The following is a 10183-nucleotide window of genomic DNA, read 5'->3' as shown; positions in this document are numbered from 1 at the left end:
ATGGTATTTTGTTGATATATATATATATATATATATATATATATATATATATATATATATATATATATATATATATATATATATATATATATATATATATATATATATATATATAAACGGATATGTTACATTAACTGTATTATTTTTAAAGTGTTACAAAGTTAGAGGGGTAAAAGGTTTTTATTGTAAACGTTGTTGCGAGGTCAGTACATTTTAAAGTGACTTATTTTTAATCTAATGATCATCTGTGCTATCAAAACTACAATATATATAGCTCAATTAGACGTTTGTTGGAATAAATGCGTCTTACTAATAGTTGATGTGGTAAAATACCTTTGTTCTCAACGTTGTTGCGAAGTTGGTACGGTGCATAGGGACTTTTATTTTGAATCTAAAGAGCATTTATTCTTGTTAATATGTCGGTTAAAGCAAAGAGCATAGAATTTTAAGCTCTTTGGTTAAAGTTAGTTAAAACTTTAAAACTATTTTTAAAAATATATATATATTTATGTGTGATAAGATGTATATTTTTAATTATTAAGATGTATGTTGCATTAATTGTATTATTTAAACGAGTTACAAAAAGTAAAAATATTTTGTTCACTCAACGTTGTTGCGGGGTTAGTTCATGTTATAGGACTTTTACTTTGAAACTAAACATTCCTCAGCCGGAAACACGCTCTGGGTAAGCCGCCTGACGCATGTAAACTTGTCAAAATAGTCTCGTGTTTATTAGCGATGTAAACATTATTTTTTCTCAGGGATGATTATAAAATCGACAAAGCGCCTTTTATCGAGCTCTGCTCTTTTCCGTTCGACGAGGAACCTCATGAGTACAAACAATCACATAAAAAGAGTCTCGATCGAAGGAAATATTGGTATGTTTTGCTCATATAATTTGTCTGTTTTGCGATTTGTTAATAATTTATAAGTCATACTGGCTATATGAGACACAACGCTAATGTTATGTGTAAAACGATACATTTACTGATTATAGGTAATTTGTGGAATAACTAACGTTAGCCATTTTCACAATAGTTCCCTCGTGAGCACCTCAGTTGCAAGTTTATTTGTTGTAAATATGTCAGTACTATAATAATAATAATCTAAGTGTTTTATCATTGTAAAGCCATATATTTTCTGTGATTTGATATAATTTTTTAAAGATCAGCATTTATTTGAAATATAATTTAAAGGTTTTATAACATTATACACCATACCTATATATATATATATATATATATATATATATATATATATATATATATATATATATATATATATATATATATATGTGTGTGTGTGTGTGTATGTATATATGTATGTGTGTGTGTGTGTGTGTATGTATATGTATGTACTATACTATGTTAAATATTTTTGTAAATAAATAATTTTTATTAATACTTTTATTTAGCAAGGACGCGTTAAATTGATCAAAAGTATTGGTAAAGTCGTTTAAAAGATTTCTATTTCAGGTAAATCAGTTCTTCTGATCTTTATTCATCAAGTAAAGCTGAGAAAATGAAACCCAGCTGTTGTCATTGAAACATTGGTACTGTGTTTATCTTGTTTTGTCATTGTAAAGTGCTGTTTTTGTGTGTGTGAAGCGGTCGGGAAGTCCACCTTCGCTCGACTGCTCCAGAACGCCTGTCCTGACTGGGATGTGATCGCGGAGCCCGTCAGCAAATGGCAGAATGTGGACCAAACACCTCCGGTCAGTGGAAAACACAGTCCTAAAATCAGTGCTGTATGGAAGCCCTCTGAGTAAAACAATTAAAAAAGGTTATTGCAACTTATTTCTTATCATTGTGAGATGTAAACTCAAAAATTGGAAGTTATTAATGGTCCGATGAAATAAAATAAAGTTTTTTTATTAGTATCAATATTGTTAGTTTTAGGATGTCTACTAGCTAGTGTGCTCTAAAACAGTAACAGAATGTGCATTTAGAAGATGTAAAACAGATATTAAAATGTAAAGCTTGCAGTTTGCCTAAATGGATCAGCGGTTTTATTCACGTCACCTCATATTTCAGTTTCTCATCAAATCATAACCAATCAAATGCTCTCTAGTGTCTGACATGCCCCGCCCCCCTTCAAGACGTTTTTCATTTGCTTCTCTTTTGATGCTCAACCACTCTCACTTGCAGAGCAGTTATAAAACAAAATGCTATTGGCTGTTTTTCAAAAGGGGGAGGAGCTACAGTATGCCCCGCCCTCTCTTCGAGTTTAATTTGAGTTTACATCAGACACTGAAAAAATTGCACATTTAAAAGCACTTCATAGGATCTTTAAGTCAGAATTACGCGATATCAACTTACAGTTTTGAGAAATAGTCTAAATTCTGAAAAATAAATTTGCAGTTGTGTGATATAAAGTCAGAACTCTGAGACATAAAGATCAGTCTGCGTAACAGGAAACTCTTTGAGGCTTTAACTCACAGTTACAACATTTTATCTCAGAATTCCAACTAAATAACTCGCAATTTCCAGTTTAACTCTCACAATTCTGAGATTAAAAGTCTCTTTAACCTTTTTTTATTTATTATTCAGTATCGGGAATGGGCGTCCATCGTGCTAACAGCGCAGTCTGGAAAAACTAACTAGTTTCTTTAAGCTAAGAGACTGAAACAAACAAATGCATTGACTAACATTAAAGTCTGCATGAACCAGAAGCTGCGACTGTGTTTTTTCTGTATTGTGACGTAGTTCCTATAGAAACAAAATATTAATTGAGAAAACAGTGGGCGTGGCTTGTTTTCTCTTCTGTGAGCTGATTGGATCTATTAAAGTAGGCATTTGGGGAGAGTTATAGAGTGGAGGAACTATGATGTCACCTTGTAGGCGATTCAGCTGCTAGCATAAAACTGGTTCCCTCAATAAAATCCCCATAGGTTTTTCCCATAGGCTTTTCAAAGATTGCGAATAATAAGCTCTGTGTTCAAACACTGTTCATTACACTTACATATTTTGTCCAACTGGATAATCCACACACGAAAATACAACTTTTATTACTTTTGGGTCTTAAATGCGAACGCAAGAATTGAAAAGCTAATATTAGGATATAAACGGACTACAGAGCCTTCAGGGCGCTCGCCTGTGACGTCAGCACCACTACAGACAACTTCTCAGGCTTATTTTTAGAAATATGCTCCATAACAAAGATTTACTCTCTCGGTTTATTATATTATAATCCACGCGATATAAAATAATCAAATAAATACGCAAAAACATATATCGACGTGACTTTTGGATAGTTTGTTACGTGGGAAATACATGTTGTTTTGCTTTACGGTTGTTGAAAAAGTTTTAAATCTGTATGTGTAAATGTGCCTACATGGTATTATCATCAGACATATTTAAATAAATGTATTGCTCGCGTGCACACAGCCGGCTTAGACGACTGCAAGTCCCGTCATGGACACAGAACAACATCCAATATTCTTTTTGTCACGAAGTACAGCGAAAAGCAGCCCATACAGTCACATCTGCTATACATTTTAAGGAGGAGTGTAAATACTGCAGTTATGACAGAGTTAAATGTGTTCAGATGAAGAAAACGATGATATTGATCACGTTAAAATGACAGTGAATATTTACGTATTTCTTACACATTTATTCACATGTTTGCATTACTGTGGAGCAGGAAAGAGACAGGCTGCACTGGTAAGCTGTATCCCCATAATATCATTTAATTAAAATAAATAATTAACAAATGAATCTGTCTTGACGGTCTTTACAAGTGAAGGGATTATCTACACACAATCTGTATTCCTAACTTAAAAAAAACACTAGACAAATCCAAATGCACAACACAAGCGAGCTGCATCCCAGATCAGACCAGATCAGCTCGATGACGTATAATGTCTTCAACACCGCCTGTAGTCCCATTTAGCAACTTGATAGCAGCCGTCGAAGCGTAACCGATTAAAACAGAGTGTGATGTAACTGGTGTGTTTTATGTCGTAGAACAAAACGTGAAAGTATCTTGAGTTTGTTTTAGGCACGGACCTTATTTAAGCGATTTCACTGAAATCCCATTGAAAAAACCCATTGGGACGAGGGAAGCGGAACTGCTAAAACGCTAACTCGCTTCCCGGTTTTTGCAAATGACGTCAAAGTTTCTCCACTCTAATACAACCTAACAGACTCCACCTCCTCACCATTTCTACATGTTGTCATAACTGACAGCTGGAGGGGTGTGGCTAAGTATGTTAGCCACGCCCAATACCCTAGACAGCCCTAATCTGAGAATTTAACCGCAAACAAACAGGAAGTGCATTTTCAGATTTTCAGATAAGGGCAAACCACTAATTTGGTGTCTGAATGACCTGCACAACATATGAGTTGTCCACCACAAAACTTGCAATGTGAGCTAACGAAATCAATATGATTGGTTTTGATGCATGTGCACTTTAAAGTTACTTGTGCTGTTTGTTTACTCTCGATCAGACAGCGTCCAGTCCTCAGCCGTGCACCAGTAACCTGTTGGAGATGATGTATCGTGACCCAAAGCGCTGGTCCTACACCTTCCAGAGCTTCTCCTGCATGAGCCGTCTGCGCACACAGCTGCAGCCGCTGCCGGACGCACTCCTGCAGTCCAGAGGAGGAGCGATGCGTGTGTATGAGCGCTCTGTCTATAGTGACAGGTACAATCACTGATCACACGTAAGGGTTTTATAGTCAGAGCTGTTGGTTTTATGTTGCATGTCCATGTGCGTGTTCCTCTCTCAGGTACATCTTCGCTCTGAACATGTTTGCTCTGGGCTGTATAAACTCCACCGAGTGGGCTGTGTATCAGGACTGGCACTCATTCCTTATTGAGCAGTTTGGTCATCGAGTTCAGCTGGAGGGCATCATTTACCTGCGCGCTTCTCCACAGGTCTGCACTGCTTCCGTTCATACTGATGGTGGATTCAATCCTTTTTAGCCACATCACTGTCATAGATGTGCTGCTGAAATGAACACTATGGGGGGAAAACTGCCATAGACTTCCATTGTATTTTTAGTTCCTACTATGGATGTCAATGGCTGCTTTTTTACCCAACATTCTTCAGAATATCTTGTTCAACAGAAGGAAGAAACTCAAATAATTACAACCATTTGATAGATAGATAGATAGATAGATAGATAGATAGATAGATAGATAGATAGATAGATAGATAGATAGATAGATAGATAGATAGATAGATAGATAGATAGATAGATAGATAGATAGATAGATAGATAGATAGAAAGATAGATAGATAGATAGATAGATTAATGGATGGGCAAATTAATACATGGATGGATGGATGGATGGATGGAGAGATAGACTGATGGATGGATGGATAGATTAATGGATGGTAGGATAGATAGATAGATGGATGGACAGATGCATAGACAAATGGACGGACAGATAGACCAATTGATGGATGGATGGATGTATAGTTGGATGGATGGATAGACAGATGGTTATATATATGGATGGATGGATGGATAGATTAATATATGGATGGATAGATAGATGGATGGATAGATGCATAGACAAATGGACGGACAGATAGACCAATTGATGGATGGATGGATGGATGTACAGTTGGATGGATGGATGGATAGATGGACGGATGGATGGATGGATGGACGGATGGACGTATAGACAAATTGGTGGATAGATAGATAGATAGATAGATAGATAGATAGATAGATAGATAGATAGATAGATAGATAGATAGATAGATAGATAGATAGATAGATAGATAGATAGATAGACACAGTTAGATGGTTGAACAGATAGATAGATAGATAGATAGATAGATAGATAGATAGATAGATAGATAGATAGATAGATAGATAGATAGATAGATAGATAGATAGATAGATAGATAGATAGATAGATAGATAGATTAATGGATGGGCAAATTAATACATGGATGGATGGATGGATGAATGGAGAGATAGACTGATGGATAGATGGACAGATGGATGAATGGACAGATAGATGGATGAATGGATGGATGGATTAATGGATGGACGGATAGATAGATGGATGGACAGATGCATAGACAAATGGACGGACAGATAGACCAATTGATGGATGGATAGAAAGATGGTTATATATATGAATGGATGGATAGATAGATGGATGGATAGATGCATAGACAAATGGACGGACAGATAGACCAATTGATGGATGGATGGGTGTACAGTTGGATGGATGGATGGATGGATGGACGTATAGACAAATTGGTGGATGGATAGACAGACAGTTAGATGGATAAATAGATAGATAGATGGATGGATAGATGGACCAATGGCTTAATAGGTACACAGATGAATGGATGGATGGATGGATGGATGGATGGATGGATGGATAGATAGACGAACGAACGGATGGATGGACGGATGGACAGAAAGGACAGATAGATATGGATGGATCTTCAACTGTAAATGAAGTGTTGCTTGTTGTGCAGACGTGTCTGGAGAGGTTAAACAGGCGTGCTCGAGCAGAGGAACAAGAGATCGAGCTGGATTACCTGGAGAAACTGCACACCAGACATGAAGACTGGCTCATCAACAAGACTACCACGTCAGTCTCTTTACCGCCATCTCAAACACTTTCCCACAAGCTGTTTTTTTTTAGCTTTGATGACTGTCAGCTGCTACGTTTTCAGATGGAGCCTTTAATTGTTTTTCATATATTTTGAGGTTTGGGGTGAACGGTGTCTTTAACACTCAGAATGAGGCTGATTGAGGGCTGTGTATTGTGTGGATACCAGCGCTTGATTTGTGCTTTTCTCTCTCTGCACACAGGCTTCATTTCGAGCAGCTGATGAAAGTGCCCGTGCTGGTTCTGGATGCTGAAGTAGCATTTGAGCAAAACCCTGAGGTTCAGGATAATTTATTAACTAAGGTACATCTTCAGCAGAAAATCAGCTTTTTGTTTTGCATGTTTGGAGAATAAGCGTGTGTGCAAAATGAAGCAACTCTTTAGATTTACAGCTTTTAGTAGTGATGCAGCAATTTTGGCCGAATTGGGATTCGTTTAAAGCAAGTGGCAATAATATAAAAAGGCAGATACTGGTGGTTTATTAAATACATGAGCTACACAACTGTTGAATGAAGCCTTTGTCAGATCACACAAATTTGTCACAATTTCGGCACTATTTCTTTGACTTAGGGTGACATGGGGATTCGTAAATAAGATATCTCATGTAATGTGGCATAGACAACCAATACCATGTCTGCGACGCTTCACGACACCATCGCAAAAAGTCTAGCATGTTTCATTTTTTTTCCGTTCTTCTTGACAAGTTCACATGGGTGACACTGCACAATAGGAGCACATCATTTCTCAGATATATCCACAGGTGCTGCCGTTAATGCACTGGTCAGGTAATCAAAAACAGGCTGCATATTTACTTCTGGGTGTGTCACGGGTGGATAAGATCAATCATTGGTTGTGCAAATTTAACTACCTTTCTAAATTATTATGGTGTTTTAAGCAATTTTATCTGATAGACTGGAGCAAATATGCAGACATCTCCATTCCCACAATGAGTTTCAGAGTTCTCTCATCCTTCCAACAGAGTTTGTTCTACTGAGGTAATCTGGGAACATGTTCAGTGGTGCGAATGCATTGCAAAAGCATTTCCTGCTCATTCAAATTAGCCATTAATAGTGAAAACAGTTTAATTTAGGCTTCTCTTAAACTCTATTTCTTAATTAAAAAAAGCTTCTTTTAATTTTATTTAGGCTAGATTATTATTTCATTTAACAAACCAACATAATCTCACAGCAGTTCGTGTTTTGGTGCATATATCGAACTTGTTTTGAAGCGCATCATCTCAAATGTTATTCGCTATTCTTTTTTTTAGTTAACTGATCAACAAAAGAAACATTAAAATTAAGATAAATTATACCAAATGAAGATAGTTTCACAAAGACTTTTTTTTTTCAAGAAAAATATACAAATTATATTTTTGTTTGTGCCCCTCCACTAAACTATACAGGTGGATGATTTGTTTCGCTTTGAGGAAAATAAGAATTTACTTAATGCTTCACTGTGATTGTTGTATCACAAACCTCTGTCATATATTTGTTAATTTTTTAATATGTCATTATTTTAAAGATTGTGTCTTGAGCATCTGATTTTTTCCTCAGTGCTGATGTGGTTTCATTTTCTCCATCTCTCTCTTGCAGAAAGTTCAGGCGAAGGTGTGTTTAATAATCAAGCCTGGCAGGAAAATACACATTTAGATTTCAAAGAAAATATTTTAATATTAAAAGAGGAATCATAAGTTTGATCCCATCCATGTTGTAAGGAATAACCTTAAATAATTTAGTTATTAGTTGTCTGCAAGCCTCTGTGTTTATTGAGATTGAAATTATACAGCAAAAATTGAAATTGAGATAAGAAATATTGATATGGCAACACTTGTGACTGCTTTGGGAAATAACACTCATTGTGGATGTCAGGGGATGACTGATCGTGAAGGAACGTGTAGTCTGGCACATTTCTTACCCACGACAAGTCAAGATTTTATCAAGAAAAAAATAAATAAATAAATAAATCACATAATCTGACATGGTGACTTACGTAGCCATCAATAAAAATCGTGTGATCTGACCGGGGCTTAATATAATGTTTTTCTCAGAGTAAAATCATTAAAAACTTGCAAAAAATTTAAGCCTAACAAAATTATTAGCCCTCCTGTGATATTTAAGAGATTATATATTTTTTTTCACAGTATTTCCTAGGTCAAAGGTCAAAATAAATTCATATTTAATTAATTTAAATATTAAATTAATTAAATAATTTTAAAGCAATGTTTAAAGCAATGTTTTTTGAGGCTATAAAAGACCCCAACAGCCCCTAGTGAGTCAGTATTTTTCTGGAGAAATCAAGCTACATCAAGTTTATTAAATAAAAAAGTTTTATTAATAACTACTGTATGTTAAATAAACGTTAAAATGCTAGTACTGTATGCAGTTGACCAACATTGCTATTGATATCAAAATAGACCCAAAATAATACTATTCTGCATCTCTAGTTTGTAAATATGCTGACTTTCTGATATTCCTATTATTTTTAAGTATCATAGAGTGCATTAGCACTGGCAACTTTTTTTTTTCTCTGGCACTGCTTCTGAAAAGATTTTTCCCATAGAAATAAAATAATAATAATGATAAACTGTTATATCCATTGATCAAATACACCCAGTGAGTCAGCTATGAAGAAAATCACATAACAAACTTTATTTTAAAGTCAATGAAATGTTCTGATGTTGCTCTTAATGGTTATGTTTAGCTTTAAGAAACATTAATACTGTATTTTGTTTTTTTTTTTTTGCTGTTCTGCAGGTTAGAGATTTTTTCAGTCAATTATAAACTGCTCGATGGGACCAAAACGCACAGTGGACCATTACTTGTCCTCGACAGATTCTGGGTTTTTGGGCCAAATCTCAGATCTGATGTTTCTGCTGCTGAAGATCTTCATCTCTAAAGGGGGTTTTCTTCATGTTTAATAGTAACGATGAAGCTGGCCAAGCATATATATTTGACAATGTTTTATTTTTGCGTAATGAAAACAGTACTGTGACAAACTATAAATATGTTTTGTAATGTATTTATTTCAATAAACATGTATAACTAAAGAGATATGAATGTGCTTAATTGCTTTAAAATTAGTTTTGTTTCTATTTAAAAACGTATTTTAATTATAGTGATGCCTATATTATATAGGAAGGGTGTTCAAATATGAATAAGTTTCCCATCAAATGTTAAATTAGAAGGGTATGCTATTTAAAAAGACAATAATGTGACACATTTATTGATGATAGCCTGAATGTGTAGGACAGACTGGATGAGTTTGCACATATCAGTGTTTTACACCCCTTTTTCATGAGTGCACCGCATTTACCATCGGGAGGCGCCATAATCATTTACGTGGGGGAATTTTGCGTTCACAATAATTGAAGTAATCCAACATCAGTGTCTGATAGCTCCGCCCCTTCAACGTGACGTGAGCAAAACCGACCGTTAAGTGAAAGAAGTATTCAAAATGACACCCTTATTATTTAACGGTTGAATAAATAAGTGTGTTATTCGGCTATTTAAAGTGCACTTAATCATGTTAGTGCTTTTATTTTTCGGTGTGAATGAACTACTGACTATTTATAGTCCAAAATTGTGAAGAATAGTTCATA

At 35.3% G+C, this 10183-nt stretch overlaps 1 protein-coding gene across 1 annotated transcript; it reads left to right on the top strand.

Annotated features, from left to right (window-relative positions):
* The first annotated feature begins 681 nt into the window (after positions 1 to 681).
* Positions 682 to 9631, top strand: dguok (deoxyguanosine kinase). Its single transcript, XM_056458843.1, has 7 exons — positions 682 to 878; positions 1608 to 1714; positions 4449 to 4645; positions 4731 to 4878; positions 6449 to 6564; positions 6789 to 6888; positions 9339 to 9631. The coding sequence occupies exons 1-7, from the start codon at positions 764 to 766 to the stop codon at positions 9363 to 9365; spliced, it is 810 nt and encodes a 269-aa protein (XP_056314818.1). The 5' UTR covers positions 682 to 763; the 3' UTR covers positions 9366 to 9631.
* The last annotated feature ends 552 nt before the right edge of the window (positions 9632 to 10183 follow it).

The sequence above is a fragment of the Danio aesculapii genome, chromosome 5 (genome assembly GCF_903798145.1).
Source record: "Danio aesculapii chromosome 5, fDanAes4.1, whole genome shotgun sequence".
NCBI classification, from domain to species: Eukaryota; Metazoa; Chordata; class Actinopteri; order Cypriniformes; family Danionidae; genus Danio; species Danio aesculapii.
The sequence above is the reverse complement of the archived record's forward strand: the minus strand, read 5'-3'. Positions and strand labels throughout refer to the sequence as shown.

Bases quoted from the DNA above. Each gene is read 5' to 3' on its own strand.
- dguok (XM_056458843.1), top strand. From the start codon at position 764: ATGATTATAAAATCGACAAAGCGCCTTTTATCGAGCTCTGCTCTTTTC. The intron at 4,879-6,448 runs GTCTGCACTGCT...CTTGTTGTGCAG, and splicing joins ACCTGCGCGCTTCTCCACAG to ACGTGTCTGGAGAGGTTAAA. The intron at 6,565-6,788 runs GTCAGTCTCTTT...CTCTGCACACAG, and splicing joins CTCATCAACAAGACTACCAC to GCTTCATTTCGAGCAGCTGA.